This window comes from Scyliorhinus torazame, chromosome 29, assembly GCF_047496885.1.
Source record: "Scyliorhinus torazame isolate Kashiwa2021f chromosome 29, sScyTor2.1, whole genome shotgun sequence".
NCBI classification, from domain to species: Eukaryota; Metazoa; Chordata; class Chondrichthyes; order Carcharhiniformes; family Scyliorhinidae; genus Scyliorhinus; species Scyliorhinus torazame.
In genome coordinates this window covers 6,445,982-6,468,120 of record NC_092735.1, presented here as the reverse complement: position 1 = coordinate 6,468,120, position 22,139 = coordinate 6,445,982, and the positions used below count along the sequence as shown (strand labels likewise).

At 48.6% G+C, this 22,139-nt stretch overlaps 1 protein-coding gene across 2 annotated transcripts in view; it reads right to left on the bottom strand.

The window, feature by feature from the left end:
- Positions 1-3,847: 3,847 nt before the first annotated feature.
- rangap1a (RAN GTPase activating protein 1a) overlaps positions 3,848-22,139 on the bottom strand; it is a 108,548-nt gene continuing 90,256 nt past the window's right edge. For both annotated transcript variants that reach the window (XM_072492003.1, XM_072492002.1), the window contains exons 15-16: positions 20,160-20,281; positions 3,848-5,531 (exon numbers count right to left, since the gene is read on the bottom strand). In XM_072492003.1, the coding sequence (XP_072348104.1) occupies positions 5,462-5,531; positions 20,160-20,281 (192 nt within the window). In that variant the 3' untranslated portion in view covers positions 3,848-5,461. The remainder of the gene's footprint in view (positions 5,532-20,159; positions 20,282-22,139) is intronic.

The following is a 22,139-nucleotide window of genomic DNA, read 5'->3' as shown; positions in this document are numbered from 1 at the left end:
TAACCCCTGATCCCCTTCTTAATCAAGAACCTATCTATCTCTGTCTTAAAGACACTCAGTGATTTGGCCTCCACAGCCTTCTGCGGCAAAGAGTTCCATAAAATAATGAGGTGCATAGAGAAGGTATAGTCATCATCTTTTCCCAAAGGTAGGGGAGTCCAAAACTAGAGAGCATATGTTTAAGGTGAGAGGGGAGATACTGAAGGGTCCAGAGGGGCAATTTTTTCACACAGAGGGCGGGGAGTGTCTGGAACAAGCTGCCAGAGACAGTAGTAGAGATGGGTACAATTTTGTATTTTAAAAAGCATTTTGACAGTTATATGGGCAGGGTGGGTATAGAGGGATATGGGCCAAAGGCGGGCAATTGGGCCTAGCTTAGTGGTAGAAACTGGGTGGCAGAGACAAGTTGGGCCGAAGGGCCTGTTTTCCTGCTGTGACTATGGGAATGGATGAGCCGGAGACATGTCTCCCTTTCTTTTGGACGCGCAAATCAAAATTTGGGTTTTTTTCCGGGTGCTCCGGTTTCCTCCCACAAGTCCTGAAAGATCATAGAATTTACAGTGCAGAAGGAGGTCATTCAGCCCATCGAATCTGCACTGGCTGTTGGAAAGAGCACCCTATTTAAGCCCACCCCATCTCCGTAACCCCACCTACCCTTTTTGGATGCTAAGGGCAATTTAGCATGGCCAATCCACCTAACCTGCACATCTTTGGACTGTGGGAGGAAACCAGAGCACCCGGAGGAAACCCACACAGACACGGGGAGAATGTACAGACTCCGCAGTGACCCAAGGCAGGAATCGAACCTGGGACCCTGCAGCAACTGTGCTACCTAAAGATGTGCTTGTTAGGTGAATTGGACATTCTGAATTCTCCCCCAGTGTACACAAACAGGCGCCCGAGTGTGGTGACTAGGGAATTTTCACAGTAATTGCATTGCGATATTAATGTTAGCCGACTTGTGACACTAATAAAGAACAACAATTATTATTTGAGCAGAAGGGTAAAAATGCCTGGTTTCAATTGTACAGAACTATGGTTAGACCACACCTGGAGTTGCGCGCAATTTTTGTTCGCTTATCTAAGGAAGTGTATACTTACCATCGAGGGAATGCACAGCAGTTCACCAGACGAACACCGAGGATAGCCAGAGTGGTCTATGAGGTCTCATTCACCCGAGGAAGGAGCAGTGCTCCGAAAGCTAGTGATTTGAAACAAACCTGTTGGACTTTAATCTGGCGTTGTAAGACTTCTTACTAGTCTATGAGGAGAGATTGAGGAGACTGGGATGTATTCGAGAGCTTAGAGGAATGAGAATGCTCTCACTGACACAAATTTGTTAAAGGATATACCTGGCAGATGCAGAAAGTATGTTTGCTCAGGTTGGCGGTTCTAGAACCAGGGAAGCCAAACTCAGAATAAAGGGCAAACCCCGTTAAGGTTGCGTTGAGGAGTAATTTCTTCAGAGGGGAGTGAATCTTTGGCATTCTTTATCTGAGGACTTTGGAACGTCAGTTATATTCAAGGCAGATATTGATGATATTTATATATACACTAATAACACCAAAGTATCTGGGGTTAGCGCAGGAAAGTGCCATTGAGGTAGATGATCAGCAGGGATCTAGTTCAGGCTCATCCAATCAATGTCCTGGGGGCTGCATCCTGCCCAAATAAAACTCTCTATTATCACCCCTGGTGCAAGTGTTGGGGAAGACGCTGCAACTCCTCCAATCACAGTCCTTTCCTCTCCTGTGTTTGCGGCTGATAGGTGGACAATTGAAACTTACTAGAGAAGTCTGCACAAATATTATCCTTAACAATGGGGAGGCAGCGCACCAGTGCAATGGTCAAGGCTGAAGCATTTGCTACAATCTTCAGCCGGGTGCCGAGTGGATGATCCATCTCACCTTCCTCCAGATTAGAGTCTTCAGCGAGCTGGATTCACTCATATCAAGAAATGGCTGGAGGCACTGGATCCTGCAAAGGCTTTGGGCCCTGGCAACATTTCAGCAGTAGTACTGAAGACTTGTGCTCCAGAACTAGCCACGCTCCTAGCCAAGCTGTCCCAGTACAGCTACAACACTGGCATCTACCCAGAAATGTGGAAAGTTGCCCTATGTCCTGGTGAAAAAAGCAAGACAAATCCAATGGGACCAATCATTACCTCCGCCAGCCTATTCTTGATCATCAGTGAAGTGATGGAAAGTGTCACCAACAGCGCTATCCAGCAGCACATACTCAGCAATTCACTGATGCTTAATTTGGGTTCTGTCGGCAATTCCCCCACCACCACCAAGCTGGGAGCGACTGCCCTCGACATCAAAGCAGCATTGGAGCAAGTGTGGCATCAAGGAGATGTCAACAGGAATCATGGGGAACCCTCGCTGCTGCTTTTACAGGAAAGAGCCCCAGACTGTTCAGTTTCTCCCGAGTTACAATCTCAGCTGTGAATTTTTTTATTTTTTATTATTACACTTTGTCCAGTGCTTCTATATCCTTTTATACGAGATGGAATATTTATACAGGAATATCGCACCCGAGTATTTTACAGCCATTGCAGTATTCTCTAAACTAGCAAAATGTACACAAAGTAAAGCAGAAAAAGAGGAGATACTCGCATATTTATCACCACCAACACGACTCGAGGTAGTTCAGACAACTTTTCAGATGCTGTGACATGGCCGCCATTCTCTACCAGTTACATCCTTTACAATGTCAGACGAATAGCCAGTTAATCAGATTTTGGTGGCAATAGTCAAGAGAATAATATTGGCTAAAACACTGGGGTAATTCCCCGTTCCTCTTCAGTTAGAACCATGGGGTCAACAAACATCTATCTGGATAGGCTGGCATGCCCGCTGTTTAATGCCACACATTAAACAGCTGCATCTCTGAAAATGCAGCACTCCCTTAGTACTGCACCAAAGTAACGACCCACATTATGAACTAGACTAGGGATCAACTTAATGCTCGCTCTACCCCAGAGCTGCCATGAACTATGGTCAGGGGCAGCACTGGAGCTTGCGTGGGAGTTGGCTGACCATTTTGTTTCTTCTTTTTTTAAATTTAGAGTACCCAATTCAGTTTTTCCAATTAAGGGGCAATTTAGCGTGGCCAATCCACCTATCCTGTACATCTTTGGGTTGTGGGGGTGAAACCCACGCAAACACGGGGAGAATGTGCAAACTCCACACAGACAGTGACCCAGAGCCGGAATCGAACCTGGGACCCCAGCGCCGTGAGGCAACAGGGCTAACCCACTGCACCACCGTGCTGTCCTGACTGACCATGTAGATAGCGCGGGACACAAGCAGACTAGGGGGGCAAGGAAATTAAATAAAAAACTGCAGACTAAATATGCAAGCGTCTCCCGCTCTACCAACCCAAAAACTATGCTCATAGCAAGACCCAAGGTTCCGCATTCTAAAATGTCTAACAGATAGAAGATTAACAAAGTCAGCAAATAACCTGTTGCCCTCTGAAAGCTCCGCTGTAGTTCAATGTTCTCATAGTTTAGCTCCATTCATACTGATACATGCCTTAGCTTACAGTGCAGACCATAATGCAAAGGAGGTACTCATGTGGCCCCCCCCCATTACTATCCAGGTCAAGTTAAATAGGTGAGAGGTGTTTAAGCATCAGTGAGAATGCTGCTCGCCCAGTACAACACCCATCTAACAGCCCCTGGTCTTCCCAAGCTGTTCCGAATTGGAGTCTTCGGAAATTTCCAAACACCACCCAACTTTACACCAGCAAAGTCTGCTGAACTCTGCAGCCGTACTTCCGAGAACAGTGGATTATGGGGTCCCAATCTCTACTAGCATATGTAGGCACAGAACACAGATCGGAAGCTTCATTGCTCAGTAATTTTACTATTTGCACAACTAAAATGTATTGCATGAAGCAGTATTCACACATTTCTTCAAAACCTGGGAGAACATTCAATCCACACTTTCCTCTGGAGTCGAGATTACTGGCAGTGAGCTTTTCCATAGCTGCTCTCAAATCACCTCTGGTCACCCGGCATGGTGAGGTTTATTTCCACAAGTCAATTACCGCACCCCCAACAACAAACATTTTGAAGCCTTAAAGCATCTCCTCTCGCAAGAAATGTGCTGGACTACATTAAGACTAGAGCAGAAAGTCTGTGGCTCTTGCTTTTCTCTTACCCGAATTGCATTCTTCCCTGCTTTCCAAAGGCAGCTAATTCTTTGGAGGACGTGGTTCCACTAGAGGCTGCAGTTTCCCATGCCTCCGGGTGACCATTCTTGGGTAAAGTTAGGCAGCTAGCAAGTAATTCAAAGTCAGACTACATTATAGAGGATCTTTAATCTGTTCTCACTGGACCTTCACGCACATATCCCATTGGGACCTGCAAGAGAAATCAAGAATGGGAATACCAACTGATTTCTCTCATCCATCTCTCGGTGCCAAGATCAATTGTAACAAGATCTCCGCATCCCTTATTTATCTCCCCATGGGCCGCTTTGGGGGGTGCAGGGTGGGGGTGGTTGATATTTTGATCTGCACCAGTCCAAGTGACAAGGGTGCTTTTGATCAACTAATGCAACAAGGAGAACTATCGGTGTTTGATTATTTTCCCCAATTTTGTGTTTCTGGGTGGGTATTGGAAGAGAGCCAGCAAACCAAGTTGGAACTAGCGGTAACTACGCTGGCTAAAGCGTACACAATTCTCCCCACAGGAATCCTTTGTTGAGCAGCAGGAGAGGCGGCTTGGCTCTTTTCAGCTGCCATTCGATTGGGGAAAGAATAAACAAATAAACGGCTTTATAGTACAAATTATATTGTTATAGAAATTTGGAAGAACTTTTTAAACCCATTTTCTTTGGAGTCTGAACATCAGTTAGCAGATGACATCAATACATTTCAGAGATTCGAGGTATCAGCCTGTATTTTCCAATATAAAGTTGCTCCCTCTCTCTCCACATCAGCTGTCTCAGACAGGGAGAGGATGCTTAATGTGAAAAATGTCCACTTAATCTTAGAAAGCACTAAGAGTCGGAATAAAAAGCTGCAATTTAACCAAAAGCACACGTCACTCGGTTGTCCAGAGCTATGGAAATGTGGCTATTCTCCACTCTCTCCCTCCCACCACCAGAATAGGCCAAGATTACACAAGACGAGTCAAGAATCTGTAGATCCTTTTTTTGCTAAAAGAAGACCACAGCCACTAAAATCTGCCTCCAATTTTGCTTTCATTTGTAAGCAGCTGAGAAGAGTCTGGAGATGGCTCTGGCCAGGGTCTACCGCCAATTGCCAAGAGGCCAGGAGTGCGAGCTGAACTGAAGCAACAGATCCAGTCTGTAGCATGAAGAAAGTGAAGCGTTCGTCACGGTGTAGCCTGAAAGCCAATTCTGCAGCGGCTCCTCAGTAATGCATGGACAATCCCTACAGTCCCGTGTCCTTCTCATGTTGCGCCAGCTCCCTCGCAGGGATGATACTAAAGATTTTCCATGGTTTCCAGCAAAGTGTATTTTGCATTCAGGCAGCTGTCAAAAGCACGATTCTGCCTAAGAATTAAAAAAAAAAATGAGCGGCAATTAGAGCAGGACTGGAATAAAGAGAAATAAGACTCGGAATCATAGCATAGGCGGTGGGAATTCAACCTACTGCTCCCTTGCTTGATCTTTGGAAGATCTGTCCAATTAAAGTCGCTCTCCTTACCCAAAATACTTCGTAAATTGCCCCCTTAAAAGTATTTAACTAATTCCCTTGAAGTTATTATGGAATTTTGTTCCTCTGCCAGACCACAAGTCGTTGGGTAAATTCAGTTCCCTCAAGCCATCTCCAATTCATTTGCCAATCCCTCAAAATCTGCACCCTCATCCTCTGCCGCTCAAGACAATTTCTCATTATTTATTCTCTCAAAACCCTCAATCATTCGAAACATCTCTTATCAAATCTCCCTGTGAAGATCTCTGCTCAGAAGACAAACACCCGAGCTTACAGAGGTAACTGAAGTTCCTCGCCCTGGTCACCCTTCCAGCAAATTTCCCCCAGAACCTCTCCCATGATCTTCACACCCTCAGAATTGGCCACATTATTCCAGCTGGGGCGTCAGCAGTATTTTATAAGCGTTGTACTCTATATGCCCCAATGAAAGAAAGGAGCCTGCAAGTTGTTCGAACAGCCTTCTTAATCTGGTCCTCCAGCTTTCAGAGACCTGTGTATGTGCATCCCAAGGTACCCCGGTTCCGCATCCCATTTAAAGTATTACCACTTAGCTTGACAAATCAGTTCATAGAATTCCTACAGTGAAGGCCATTCGGCCCTAGAGTATGCACGACTCGAAGGAGGAGAGGGAATCTGATCAAGGTGTATAAAATACTAAAAGGGATGGATAAAGTAAACATAGACCAAATGTTCCCACTTGTGGGACAACCTAGGACGGGAGGTCACGGATATAGTCTGAGATGAGGAGGAACTACTCCTCGTAGAGGGTGGTGAACTTGTGGAACTTGCTTCCCCGTGGTGCGGTGGAATCGGAGTCATTAAATGGTTTCAAGAAAGAGAGATTTATTTTTGATGAAAATCAGGTTAAAGGGGCAGCACGGTGGTGCAGTGGGTTAGCACTGCGGCCTCATGGCGCTGAGGTCCCAGGTTCAATCCTGGCTCTGGGTCACTGTCCGTGTGGAATTTGCACATTCTCCCCGTGTTTGTGTGGGTTTCGTCCCCACGACCCAAAAAAAAGGTGCAAGCTAGGTGGATTGGCCACGCTAAATTGCCCCTTAATTGGAAAAGATGAATTGGGTATTCTAAATTTTTTTTAAAAACAGGTTAAAGGGATATGGGAACAGGTGGGGGGGGGGATGGATTTGAGGCCAGGAAGAGATCAACAATGATCTCGGATTGAACGGCGGAGCTGGCACGAAGGGCTGAATTGTCGACTTCTGCTCCTAATTCCCCGGACTCTGAAAGAGCACCCTACTCAGGCCCACTCTCCCTCCCTATCCCCGTAACCCCACCCTACCCATGTCCACTCTCCCTCCCTATCCCCGTAACCCCACCCTACCCAGGCCCACTTTCCCTCCCTATCCCCGTAACCCCACCCTACCCAGGCCCACTCTCCCGCCCTATCCCCATAACCCCCCTTAACCTACACATCTTTGGACACTCATTTGGTAACTTTGAAACTATGCCCTGCATCCCCAAGTCCAGATTGTGAATATATATCAAAAAGAGCACGGGTCCTAGTACAGACCATGGGCTGCAGGGAAGTATACAATGAATCACATATCTCTGAAAGTGGCAACACGAGTGGACAAGGTAGTCAAGAAAGCATACGGGGAATTCCGGGTGCGGCTATGCAGAGCTAGGTCGCATGTTCGGTAGCTCCCGCTTGGAACGGACTTTTGGGCTCTTTACAGGGTCCCCACGGCATATGTTTGACATTTCTCGGTGTGGGAAGACGACTGCAACATTACCCCCGACAGTGTCCCCCAGGAATGGTATGTCACTTGGTTACCAGACCCGGCAGAAACAGTAAAAGATTTGGCTGTAACTGCAGGATAAACAGAGCCTCTTCCAGCATGCAGGCGGGGGGGGGGGGGGGGGGGGGGGGGGGGGAGGGCAAGCTTAAAGCTGCAAGCTGACTTGAGGGCCTTCATTAAAGGTGAATTCTAGCAGCAGAGGGACCAACTGTGAAAAGATCTACCAAGGCCATTGAAGAAGCGGGGAACGAGGCTTCCGATGGCGGCCATAGAGGAGTAGGTCGCGCATTGGGCAGCTCCCGTCTGGAACGGACTCTCAGACCTTTTTCAGGAGTTTCCACAGACATTTTGGGGCAGATTGGTGAAGCGAACACTGCCAAAAGGATTCCCTCTCGAGTCTTCCGGTTGCGGCTATGCGGAGCTAAGTCGCACATTCGGCAGCTCCCGCAAAAACGGACTTTTGGGCTCTTTTCAGGGCCCCCAAGGGCACTTTTTCGACGTTTCCTGGTGTGGGAAGGAGTTAATAATAGCTCCCCGTCAGTATATGGCTTTAACTAGGAGCGGGGCAACAAAAAAGGTGGTGGTGGACCCGAAGAAGGGAGGGAAGGAGGACAAAATGGCGGCGGGCGGAGACCAGGCAGCGTGGAGGCAGTGGGCGGAAGAGCAGCAGGAGGGTATCCAGCGCTGCCTCAGAGATTAAAACGGACCTGCTAGAGCCGATGAAGGCTTCTATTGATAAGCTGCTGGAGACACAGACGGCCCAGGAGGTGGCGATCCGCGAGGCTCAACAAAAGATCTCTGACAATGAGGACGAGATCTTAGGCCTGGCGGTATAGGTGGAGGCGCACGAGGCGCTCCACAAGAAATGGCAGGAGCGGTTCGAGGAGATGGAGAATCGGTCGAGGCGGAAGAATCTGCGGATTCTGGGCCTCCCGGAGGGACCGGACGTGGGGGCCTATGTGGTCACCATGTTGAACTCGCTGATCGGAGCGGGGTCCTTCCAGGGGCCCGTGGAGCTGGAAGGGGCCCATAGACTGTTGGCGAGGAGGCCCAAGGCTAATGAGCCTCCGCGGGCGGTGCTGGTGCGGTTCGTCGATCGGGAGTGTGTGCTCAGGTGGGCCAAGAAAGAGAGGAGCAGCAGGTGTGAGAACGTAGAGGTTCGGATATATCAGGACTGGAGTGCGGAGGTGGCGAAGAGGAGGGCCGGGTACAATCGAGCGAAGGTGGTGCTGCACAGGAAGGGGGTGAAGTTTGGCATATTGCAGCCAGCGCAACTGTGGGTTACCTACAAGGACCGGCACCATTATTTTGAGTCTCCGGAGGAGGTGTGGGCCTTTGTTCAGGCCGAGAAGCTGGACACAGACTGAGGGTCGGGATGGGCGATTGGGGACTGCGGTGGATATGCTATGCCTATTTTTGGTTCGGGGGTGGGGAAAGAGGGGCCTTTGCATTGTTTTGGGTTTCTTTTTCTCTGTGTTTTTCTCTTTCGGGTTGGGGACGGTGGATGGGGCGGGTTGGGCACTGTTTTGGTCGGTGGCAGGGCCTGGTAGGTGGAGAGCGTGGGCTTTTTCCCCGCGCCGAAGACTGGGGGGGGGGGGGGAAGCGAGGATTGTTTCCCGTGCTTAGAACGGAGGGGAGAGGGGGCGAGCCTGAGAATGGGAAGCGGGAGAGGAGGGTGTGCCACACAATGGGAGGAGTCGAAGGGGAGGCAGGAGTGGCCAGGGTCAGCAGGAGTCAGCTGACTTGCGGAAGTGCAATGGGGGGGGGGGGGGGGGGGGAAAAGAGAGAGAGAGAGAGTAAACCAGCTAGGATGGGTTTGCCCACCTGAAGGGGCTCAAGGCGGATGTGGTTATGCTCCAGGAGACACACCTGAAGGCGCCAGACCAGGTAAGACTAAGGAAAGAGTGGGTAGGTCAGGTGTTTCACTCGGGGCTAGATGCCAAAAATCAAGGGGTGGCGATCTTGGTGGGAAAGGTGTAATTCGAGGCGTCGAGCGTTGTGACAGATAATGGCGGTAGGTACATAATGGTAAGTTGCAGGGAGAGAGGGTGGTACTGGTCAACATGTATGCTCCGAACTGGGACGATGCGGGTTTTATGCAGCATAGGGAATGCCCTACCTGCTACAGTAGTGAACTCGCCAACATTGAGGGCATTTAAAAGTTTATTGGATAAACATATGGATGATAATGGCATAGTGTAGGTTAGATGGCTTTTGTTTCGGTGCAACATAGTGGGCCGAAGGGCCTGTACTGCGCTGTATTGTTCTATGTTCTATATGTTGGGTCGGATCCCAGACTTGGAAGTGGGGGGCCTGATAATGGGGGGAGACTTTAACACGGTGTTGGATCCGGCACTGGATTGCTCCAGGTCTAGGACGGGTAGGAAGCCAGCAGCGGCTAGTGTTGACGGGATTTATGGACCAAATGGGAGGGGGTGGACCCGTGGAGATTTGCAAGGCCGGGGGCTAGGGAATTTTCATTCTTCTCACATGTCCATAAGGCGTATTCTCGAATCAACCTTTTCATTTTGAGCAGGGTGCTGATAGCGAGAGTAGAGGATACAGAGTATTCGGCAATAGCCATTTCGGACCACGGCCTGCATTGGGTGGACTTGGAGATGGGGGAGGAGAGGGACCAGCGCCCGCTGTGGCGCTTGGAGGTGGGGTTGTTGGCGGACGAGGTGGTGAGCAAGCGGGTCCGAGGAAGTATAGTGAGGTACTTGGAGACCAACGACAACGGGGAGGTCCAAGTGGGGATGGTATGGGAGGCACTGAAGGCGGTGGTGAGGGGAGAGCTGATCTCCATTAGGGCCCACAAGGCGCGGAGGGAGCGGGTGAGGGTAGACAGGAGGTATGCGGAACAGCCCGAGGAAGGATTGTATGAAATGAAATGAAAAATGAAATGAAAATCGCTTATTGTCACAAGTAGGCTTCAATGAAGTTACTGTGAAAAGCCCCTCGTCGCCACATTCCGGCGCCTGTTCGGGGAGGCTGGTACAGGAATTGAACCGTGCTGCTGGCCTGCTTTAAAAGCCAGCGATTTAGCCCAGTGCGCTAAACCAGCCCAGGTTGTTGAGGAACCAGATTGTTGAGTAAGAGGCAGAGCCTCCAGGCCGAATTCGACCTGGTGACCACCAGGAAGGCGGAGGTGCAGTGGAGGAAGGCCCAGGGGGCGGTCTACGAGTATGGGGAAAAGGCAAGCCGGATGCTGGCGCATCAGCTTCGGAAGCGTGACGCAGCTAGGGAGATCGGGGGAGTTAAGGATAGGGGAGGCAGCGTGGTGCGGAGTGGGATTGGCATCAATGGGATCTTCAGGGACTTCTATGAGGAATTGTACCGATCCGAGCCCCTACGGGCGGAGGGAGGGATGGGCCGTTTCCTGGACCAATTGAGGTTTCCAAAGGTGGAAGAGGGACTGGTGGCGGGACTGGGGGCCACGATTGGGCTGGAGGAGCTGATCAAAGGGATAGGAAGCATGCAGGAGGGGAAGGCACCGGGACTGGACGGTTTCCCGGTCGAGTTCTATAAAAAATATATGGACCTGTTGGGCCCGCTGTTAGTTAGGACCTTTAATGAGGCAAGGGAGGGGGCGGCTTTGCCCCCGACGATGTCCCGGGCACTGATCTCCTTGATTCTGAAGCGGGACAAGGATCCCCTGCAATGTGGGTCTTACAGACCGATTTCCTTGCTAAATGTAGATGCCAAGGTGCTGGGGAAGGTCTTAGCCACGAGGATTGTGTGCCGCAGATCATCCATGAAGACCAGACGGGATTTGTGAAGGGGAGACAGTTGAACGCGAATGTGCGGAGGCTTTTGAACGTTATCATGATGCCGGCGAGGGAGGGGGGAGGCGGAGATTGTGGTGGCGATGGACACTGAGAAAGCCTTCGACAGGGTAGAGTGGGAGGTGTTGAAGAGGTTCGGGTTTGGGGAGGGGTTTGTCAGGTGGGTTAGGCTGTTGTATGAGGTCCCGATGGCGAGTGTGGCCACAAATAGGAGGAGGTCCGAGTACTTTCGGTTGCACCGAGGGACGAGACAGGGGTCCCCCCTGCTCTTCGCACTGGCGATTGAACCCCTGGCAATGGCACTGAGAGTCGAGGAACTGGAGGGGGTTGGTGCGGGGTGGGGAGGAGCATAGGTTGTCGCTTTATGCGGACGACCCGTTGCTGTGTGTGGCGGACCCGGTGGGAGGAATGCCAGAGGTAATGAGGATCCTTAGGGAATTCGGGGACTTTTCGGGGTACAAGCTCAATATGGGGCAGAGCGAGCTGTTCGTAGTTCAGCTAGGGGACCAGGAGAGGGGGATTGGCGAGCTCCCACTAAAAAGGGCGGAGAGGAGCTTCAGATATTTGGGGGTCCAGGTGGCCAGGAGCTGGGGGGCCCTGCATAGGCTTAACTTTACAAGCCTGGTGGAGCAAATGGAGGAGGAGTTCAAGAGGTGGGACGCGTTGCCGCTGTCCTTGGCAGGTAGGGTGCAGTCAATCAAAATGGTGCTCTCAAGGTTTTTGTTCCTGTTCCAGTGCCTCCCAATGTTTATCCCGAAGGCTTTTTTCCGGCGGGTTAACAGGAGTATAATGGCGTTTGTGTGGGCGCGAGGGACTCAGAGGGTGAGAAGGGTGTTCCTGGAGCGGAGTAGAGATAGGGGGGGCTGGCGCTGCCCAACCTCTGTGGGTACTACTGGCCGCCAATGCGACGATGGTGCGCAAGTGGGTGATGGAGGGGGAGGGGCTGAATGGAAGAGGCTGGAGACGGCGTCCTGTGTGGATATGAGTCTGAGGGCACTGGCAACTGCGCCGCTCCCTCCAAGGAGGTATACCACGAGCCCAGTGGTGGTGGCGGCCCTCAAAATTTGGGGGCAGTGGAGGCGGCATAGGGGGGGGAAGTTGGGGCCTTGGCGTGGATCCCATTACAGGGGAACCACCGGTTCGCCCCAGGAAGAACAGGTGGAGGGTTTTCGGGGTACGAAAGTAGGAATACGAAAGCTGGGGGACCTGTTTGTGGACGGGAAGTTCGCGAGCTTGGGTGAGCTGGAGGAGAAGTACGGGCTCCCCCCGGGGAACACCTTCAGGTACTTACAGGTAAGGGAGTTTGCCAGACAGCAGGTGGTGGAATTCCCGCGGCTATTGCCAGACACAGTACAGGACAGGGTGCTCTCGGGGGTGGGGGAAAGATCTCGGAAACTTACCAGGTGATGCAGGAGGAGGAGGCCTCAGTGGTGGAGTTGTAAGGTAAGTGGGAGGAGGAGTTGGGAGGGGAGATCGAAGAGGGGACGTGGGCAGATGCCCTAGGGAGGGTGAATTCTTCCTCTTCGTGCGCGAGGTTCAACCTCATACAGTTTAAGGTGCTGCACAGGGCACACATGACCGGGACAAGGATGAGCCGGTTCTTTGGCGGTGAGGACAGGAGTGTTAGGTGCTCAGGGAGCCCAGCAAATCACACCCGTATGGTCTGGGCATGCCCAGCGCTGGAGGAATTTTGGAAGGGCTTGGCGAGGATGGTGTCGAGGGTGGTAGGATCCAGGGTTAGACTGGGCTGGGGGCGCGCAATATTTGGGGCGGCAGAGGAGCCGGGAGTGCAGGAGGCGAAAGAGGCCGGAATTCTGGCCTTTGCATCCCTGGCAAAGGATTCTCCTTCAGTGGAAAGGTGAGAGGCCCCCAAGCGTGGAATCCTGGATCAGCGATGTGGCAGGGTTCATTAAATTGGAGAGGGTGAAGTTCGCCTTGAGAGGGTCGGTACAAGGGTTCTTTAGGCGGTGGCAACCGTTCTTAGACTTTCTGGCAGAACGATAGACATTGGTCAATGGCAGCAGCAGCTCGGGTGGGGGTTACTGTATTTTTGTTTATGTTATTTACACTGGAAGGGTCTGAGGGGGTGGAAACACCTGTTGTGTTAAGTCGGGGTGTTAATGTTAATTTATTATTTATGTACGGGGGGGGGGCGGGGTTTGGGGGTCGCTTTTTTAGATTGTGTTTTGTACTTAACCCTGTTGGGTTCTTTTTGCTTTCTCATTTTGTTATTGATATTTTATGAAAACACTGAATAAAAATTATTCTTAAAAAAAAGAAAGCATACGGAAATGATTGCCTTCATTGGATGTGGCATCGAGTATAAAAACTGATAAGTCATGCTACAGTAGAAGCTTCGTAAGGCCGCACTTGAAATATTGCGCACAATTCTGGTCGCCACATTACCAGAAGGATGTGGAGGCTTTGGAGAGGGTGCAGAGGAGGTTTAGCAGGATGGTCTGGAGGGCATTAGCTATGTGGAGAGGCTGAATAGACTGACTGTTTTCATTAGAATGATGGAGGTTGAAGGGTGACCTGATAGAGGTCTACAAGATTATGAGGGGCATGGATAGAGTGGATGGGCAGGCACTCTTTCCCAGGGCGGAGGGGTCAGTCACCAGGGGGCAAACAGTCCGTGAGCAAAGTTTAGAGATGTGCGAGGCAGGTTTTCTACGCAGAGGGTGGGGAGTGCATGGAACGCGTTGCCAGGGGAGGTTGTGGAAGCAGATATTTTTACACATGTGAGAAATATGAGAATGACTAGAGCGAGGGTAGGTCCGATCAAGGACAGTAGCGGGAGATTTTGTACTGAGTCTGAAGAGATAGGAGAGGTCTTGAACGAGTACTTTTCTTCTGTATTTACAAATGAGAGGGGCGATATTGTTGGAGAGGACAGTGTGAAACAGACTGGTAAGCTCGAGGAAATACTTGTTAGGAAGGAAGATGTGTTGGGCATTTTGAAAAACTTGAGGAAAGACAAGTCCCCCGGGCCTGACGGGATATATCCAAGGATTCTATGGGAATCAAGAGATGAAATTGCAGAGCCGTTGGCAATGATCTTTTCGTCCTCACTGTCAACAGGGGTGGTACCAGGGGATTGGAGAGTGGCGAATGTCGTGCCCCTGTTCAAAAAAGGGACTAGGGATAACCCTGGGAATTACAGGCCAGTTAGTCTTTCTTCGGTGGTAGGCAAAGTAATGGAAAGGGTACTGAAGGATAGGATTTCTGAGCATCTGGAAAGACACTTGATTAGGGATAGTCAGCACGGATTTGAGAGGGGTAGGTCTTGCCTTACAAATCTTATTGAATTCTTTGAGGAGGTGACCAAGCATGTGGATGAAGGTAAAGCAGTGGATGTAGTGTACATGGATTTTAGTAAGGCATTTGATAAGGTTCCCCATGGTAGGCTTATGCAGAAAGTAAGGAGGCATGGGATAGTGGAAAGTTTGGCCAGTTGGATAACGAACTGTCTAACCAATAGAAGTCAGAGAGTGGTGGTGGATGGCAAATATTCAGCCTGGATCCCAGTTACCAGTGGCGTACCGCAGGGATCAGTTCTGAGTCCTCTGCTGTTTGTGATTTTCATTAATGACTTGGATGAGGGAGTTGAAGGGTGGGTCAGTAAATTTGCAGACGAAACGAAGATTGGTGGAGTTGTGCAGAGTAAGGAGGGCTGTTGTCGGCTGCAAAGAGACATAGATAGGATGCAGACCTGGGCAGAAGTGGCAGATGGAGTTTAACCCTGAAAAGTGTGAGGTTGTCCATTTTGGAAGGACAAATATGAATGCGGAATACAGGGTTAACGGTAGAGTTCTTGGCAATGTGGAGGAGCAGAGAGATCTTGGGGTCTATGTTCATACATCTTTGAAAGTTGCCACTGAAGTGGATAGAGCTGTGAAGAAGGCCTATGGTGTGCTCGCGTTCATTAACAGAGGGATTGAATTTAAGAGCAGTGAGGTGATGATGCAGCTGTACAAAACTTTGTTAAGGCACTTTAGAGAGGGTGCAGAAGAGATTTACCAGAATGTTGCCTGGTATGGAGGGCATTAGCTATGAGGAGCGGTTGAATAAACTCGGTTTGTTCTCACTGGAACGAAGGAGGTTGAGGGGAGACCTGATAGAGGTCTACAAAATTGAGGGGCATAGACAGAGTGGATAGTCAGAGGCTTTTCCCCAGGGTAGAGGGGTCAATTACTAGGGGGCATAGGTTTAAGGTGAGAGGGGCAAGGTTTAGAGTAGATGTACGAGGCAAGTTTTTTTACGCAGAGGGTAGTGGGTGCCTGGAACTCGCTACCGGAGGTGGTGGTGGAAGCAGGGACGATAGTGACATTTAAGTGGCATCTTGACAAATACATGAATAGGATGGGAATAGAGGGATATGGACCCAGGAAGTGTAGAAGATTGTAGTTTAGTCGGGCAGCATGGTCGGCACGGGCTTGGAGGGCCGAAGGGCCTGTTCCTGTGCTGTACGTTTCTTTGTTCTTTGTTCTAAGGCCACATTTGGAGTACTGTGTACAGTTCTGGTCACCTCATTTTAGGAAGGATGTGGAAGCTTTGGAAAAGGTGCAAAGAAGATTTACCAGGATGTTACCTGGAATGGAGAGTAGGTCTTACGAGGAAAGGTTGAGGGTGCTAGGCCTTTTCTCATTAGAACGGAGAAGGATGAGGGGCGACTTGATAGAGGTTTATAAGATGATAAGGGGAATAGATAGAGTAGACAGTCAGAGACTTTTTCCCCGGGTGGAACAAACCATTACAAGGGGACATAAATTTAAGGTGAAAGGTGGAAGATATAGGAGGGATATCAGAGGTAGGTTCTTTACCCAGAGAGTAGTGGGGGCATGGAATGCACTGCCTGTGGAAGTAGTTGAGTCGGAAACATTAGGGACCTTCAATCAGCTATTGGATAGGTACATGGATTACGGTAAAATGATATAGTGTAGATTTATTTGTTCTTAAGGGCAGCACGGTAGCATTGTGGATAGCACAATTGCTTCACAGCTCCAGGGTCCCAGGTTCGATTCCGGCTTGGGTCACTGTCTGTGCGGAGTCTGCACGTCCTCCCAGTGTCTGCGTGGGTTTCCTCCGGGTGCTCCGGTTTCCTCCCACAGTCCAAAGATGTGCAGGGTAGGTGGATTGGCCATGATACATTGCCCTTAATGTCCAAATTGCCCTTGGTGTTGGGTGGAGGTGTTGAGTTTGGGTAGGGTGCTCTTTCCAAGAGCCGGTGCAGACTCAGGGGGCCGAATGGCCTCCTTCTGCACTGTAAATTCAATGATAATCTATGATTAATCTAGGACAAAGGTTCGGCACAACATCGTGGGCCGAAGGGCCTGTTCTGTGCTGTATTTTCCATGTTCTATATATTAACGGCGTTCAAAAGGCATTTTGACAAACACATGGTTAGGATGGGTTTCAAGGGATACAGCACAAGGGAGTGCTGAGGGTTTTGGAAAAGGTTGGTATCATGACTGGTATAGGTTTGGAGGGCTGAAGGGCTTGTTCCTGTGCTGTATGTTCATTGCAAGAAGTACAGCACAGGAACAGGCCCTTCCGGCCTTACTCGGTCCATTTCCCTCTATTTCCTCCTGATTCACGTACCCATCCGTCTTAAATGTTGCTAATCTTTTTGTTTTATAAATTAATAGTACCCAATTAATTTTTTCCAATTAAGGGCAATCCACCTAGCCTGCACATCTTTGGGTTGTGGGGGCGAAACCCACGCAGACACGGGGAGAATGTGCAAACTCCACACGGACAGTGACCCAGAGCCAGGATCGAACCTGGGACCTCGTCGCCGTGAGGCAGCAGAGCTAACCCACTGTGCCGCCCCCTAAATGTTGATGTGCCTGCTTCCACCACATCCTCTGGCAGCGCGTTCCAGGCACCCACCACTGTGTGAATAACTTATCCCACACATCTCCATTAAACGTTCCCCCTCTCACCTTGAACCTGTGCCCCCTTGTAATGGAGTCTTCCACCCTTGGGAAAAGCCTCCGACTATTCACCCAGTCTATGCCCCTCAATTTTGTAGATATCAGGTCTCCCGTCAGCCTTCGTCTTTCCAGTGAAGACAATGGTTCATCAATCCGGTCTGCTTTCCGTCACTTAACCAATTCCTTATCCTTGCATCTTATTCCCTTTAATAATCTTCAATTTGCAAGTATCAAAGTATCATGTGGTTTTATCAGGCACCTTTTGAAAATCCATACATACTCTCATCAATCCTCTATTCAAAGAGTTCAATTAAGCGAGTCAAACACAACTTGCCGTGAACAAATGTGTTGGCTGTCACTTATTAACTTGCATTTTTCCAAGTGTTAAATTGTGGTCTTGGATTAAAGTCGGAAAGTTCTTTCCCCAACGCTGACTTGAAGCTGTCGTCGCAGATTCACCCCCTTCCCCATTTTTGAACAAGGGTGCAAATATTTGCAATATATAGTACAAAATAATAGTAATAATTAAAGATCCAGCTTGCTGGATATCTTGCGTCCAATATTGGCCATTATTCGGTACTGGGTACAGCATCATAGTGGCTGTTAGTAACCTGGAGACCTCAACTAATGTTTTAAGGAATTTAAATTTAATTAACAAACCCGGAATCAAAAGCTAGTCTTAGAACTGGTGGCTATGAAACTATCAGATTGTAAAAATCCATCTAGTTTATTTAATGGAAATCTGCCTTCCTTATTCAGTCTGGCCTGCGAGGCCCCAGACCCACAGCAACATGGTATTAAATCATAACAATGAAGAATCCTGCAGTACATGGACTGCAGTGGCTCAAGCTCACCACCACCTCCTGAAGGGTAATTAGGACTGGGCAATAAATGCTGCCCGGGTCCACATCCGCCACACATCATTAAAATAAAAATAATTGGGTTTCCTGAATTTGGTGAGCAATCAAGGGCTTAAAACAGTTGCCAATTAAGGAAATATTAGCTTCATATTGATGTTTTATTTACAATCATTTGTGCCATTTTATTGGGAAAATGCACGTTGCTCCTTAATTTGTAATAGTGCATCCTCCAGCTCATGAATAAGGGTCTTCCCAAATTGCAAACTCTGCGATTAATGAAAAGCACGAAAAACAGGACTGTGCGAATACTGCAAAGTATTATCCAAAAATAAAAAGTGTGGCTTACTAAACAGATTGTTTGCTTTAAAACTTTCCCATTGTTATTGCAATGCAAATGCACTTTATACAACTTCCTTGTGATCAAATGATAATTCAATCCAGAACCTGGCTTGTTGAATGAGTGCACGTAGTATTTTGTACGACATTTGGTACAAGTGAAGGGGTTTGGTTAGAAACATTGCTCGGCATTGATTCAGGCATTAAGCTGGAGATAATGGACAAACCAGAGGAAACAAAACAGATTTCAGTTCAGGAACATGTCAATCACATCCTGGTTAAGCATGAATGCAGCTGAATCCACAAACCCTTTACTGCATTTGCCGTAATAGACATGTTAAAGAGTGTGATTCTCTTGTGATTTAAGTAGACCCAAACATGACCCCAATCCAAGATAAAAGCAAATTACTGCAGATGCTGGAATCTGAAACATAAAATGCTGGACAATCTCAGCAGGTCCGACAACAACTGTGGAGAGAGAACGGAGCTAACGTCGAGTCTGGATGACTCTTTGTCAAAGCAGTGACTCCAACTTTCCTGTTGTGTGCCATTTTAACTCAGCATCTCACTGTCCACCTGTCTATCCTTGGCCTGCTGCAATGCTCCAGTGAAGCCCGGTCGGTGCAGGCTGGCGGTGCAGCACCTCATCTTCCGATTGGACAGGATTCAACCCTTGGGACTTGGCATCGCTTTCGGCAGCTATATATTGTGACCGTTTCCCCCTTTTGTAAATATCTTATACATGTATTGCCTCAATGGAACCCCCTCACAGTTTTTACATTTTTTGCAATCCCTCACAACTACGTTTTAAAATGCAACATATTCTCCCTCCCTTCAGTTCTGATGAAGATCCAAAGGACTCAAAACGTTAACTCTGGCTTCTCTCCTTACAGCTGCTGCCAGACCTGCTGGGTTTTTCCATCAGCCGTGATTCTTATTTCAGTTTCTTGCATCCAAAGTATTTTGCTAATTTACTGGTAGCACTGGCATGAGATGAAAGCCATGGATGCTGGAAATTTACACCCCTGATGTATTGAGCCACACAGGCCTGTAGGATACAGGCTCCAATACCAGGTTGGTGCCGGTTGTTGCTTAGTCAGAGGAATAGCTGGAAGCACTACACTCGGCTACATTGCAGTTGGGCCAGGAAGAGGATGGGACAGGGAATCACAGAACACCTACAGTGCAGAGAGAGAGAGTGGCCATTCGGCCCATCGGATCTGCACCGACCCTCCGAAAGAGTACTCTAAATAGGCCCATTCCCCCACCCTGTCCCTATTATCCCATAACCGAACCTACAGAGTCAGGGCTCCTCCTCCCCCGAGTGTGCTTGAGGATAATAGGTACAACCAGATCAGCTGAGTGCAATAACCTCCAAGGTAATTTGGCCCAACACTCACTATCCAGGCTCGCTTGCTACAGTTAGTCGCTTTATGAAACAGAGGGAGGCCGGAGCCCTGCATCGATCACTTTCTGGCTGCACCTAGGAAAAGACGACCGGTTGATATTAGTGGTGCAGGGTTAGCACTGCTGCCTCACGGCACCGAGGACCCGGGTTCTATCCTGGCCCCGGGCCACTGTCCGTGTGGAGTTTGCACATTCTCCCAGTGTCTGCGTGGGTCTCACCCCCACAACACAAAGATGCGCAGGATAGGTGGATTGGCCACGCTAAATTGTCCCTTAATTGGAAAAACTTTTAAAAAAGAAAAGATTGTTGATATTAAAAGGAACAGACAAGTTTGCTGTACTGCAAGTATCACTGGTGAGGTGTAAAGGAAAGTTTCTGCTTACTTATTCAGGAATGCGCTGAGGATGGGAATCACAGAGCGGGGAAAGTAACTCTTCTGAATCACTTGTTTGAGAATGGTCAGTGGTCCAATAAGGTTAGCGACCACTTTAATCTTCTCTTCACTCTGGAAAATACAAAACGGCAAATGGTTACAAAAACGTAGCATTTAAAGAGACAATATTATAGTCTATATGATACAGCACAGAAAGCCATTTGATCCACTGTGCTCTCTACTCATAATAATGGAGGGGGCAGCATGGTGGCACAGTGGGTTAGCCCTGCTGTCTCACAGCGCCGAGGTCCCAGGTTCGATCCCGGTTCTGGGTCACTGTCCGTGTGGAGTTTGCACATTCTCCCCGTGTCTGCGTGGGTCTCGCCCCCACAACCCAAAGATGTGCAGGCTAGGTGGATTGGCCACGCTAAATTGCCCCTTAATTGGAAAAAATGAATTGGGTACTCTAAATTTATTTTAAAAAATAATAAGATGACCAATACTTTATTTCAATCTGTGGTTGTTGCTGGCAAGTCCTGCATTTATTGCCCATCCCTAATTGCCCTTGAACTGAATGGTTTGTCAAGCCATTTCAGAGGGCAGTTAAGAGTTAATCACCTTGTTGGATCTTCTGGAGGCAGATGACTAAACATTATTGGTTTTATAGTAAGCTACTGGTACATAGCAGAAAATGAGGACCAAATGGAATAGAATAAATCCATAGAACATAGAACATAGAACAATACAGCGCAGTACAGGCCCTTCGGCCCACGATGTTGCACCGAAACAAAAGCCATCTAACCTACACTATACCATTATCATCCATATGTTTATCCAATAAACTTTTAAATGCCCTCAATGTTGGCGAGTTCACTACTGTAGCAGGTAGGGCATTCCACGGCCTCACTACTCTTTGCGTAAAAATCCAGATATAGAAGAGGTCATTTAAAATTGACAGTAGCCAAAATAGGTCCAGATGGCACGAGTCTGGAGTCAGACCGGGTAAGGACGGCAGAATTCCTTCCCTAAAGGACATTAGTGAACCAGATGGGTTTTTGCAACAATCGGCAATGGTTTCATGATCACCAGGTTGTCACCTCATGAAGCTACAATATGGGACTGCATGCATGCTAAAGACAGGAATAAACAAGCCGACAATCGATTGTTGCCCTGCCTACTAACTTTCGATTCCAACCCACCCGTGCAAGATCGGTTTTTAAACTCATGGATAACTGAAGCATCCTCTTTATCACTTTATATTTCTCGCATTAAAATTTGTTCCTCCATTTCCTCATCACTATTTGATAGACTAAGGTACACACAATCCTCAATACCATCTCTCAGTGCTGAAAAAAAGACACATGCAGTCAAAGCTTTTCATCTTGCACTCATCAGGACAATTCACAAGAATACCAAACGTAAAGGAATTGACAATTTATGCTACAGGAGAAGCATGTGGTGATTGGCTGGCAAGTGGACGAGGATTGGTAGAGGTATTCCTAACTGGTGCAGTCTCCATGGCAACACCTCTACTAATCGGGTGTTGTTGCGCTCTGGCAGTGCCCTGCGAATGTTGTTTCTCTTTTCTGATGTTTCATTCTGGTGCCCATCGCCTGCCAAATTAGTTTAAATCCTCCCCCATTGCAGGAGTCTACCTTCACAAAGGACATTGGTCCCAGTTCCATTGCTTGAGCATTTGCTGGAGACCACCATCTTGGGTGTGCCATATTTTACAATCCCCTAACCCAGGGGTGCCCAAACTCGGAGTGAAAAACATGGAAATTCAGGGTCACATACAAAGGGCCATTCATTTTTACAACAAATTACTGACTAGAGAAATAGAAAACACTATTCCAATTTGAAATTTATTTACCACGAGGCAACGGCACTAAAAATCAACTCTTTTCGCATCTCCAAACCCTCACAATTTAAACAGAACAACCAAACGAATATTAAAAAAAAAAATTTAGAGCACCCAATTCATTTTTTC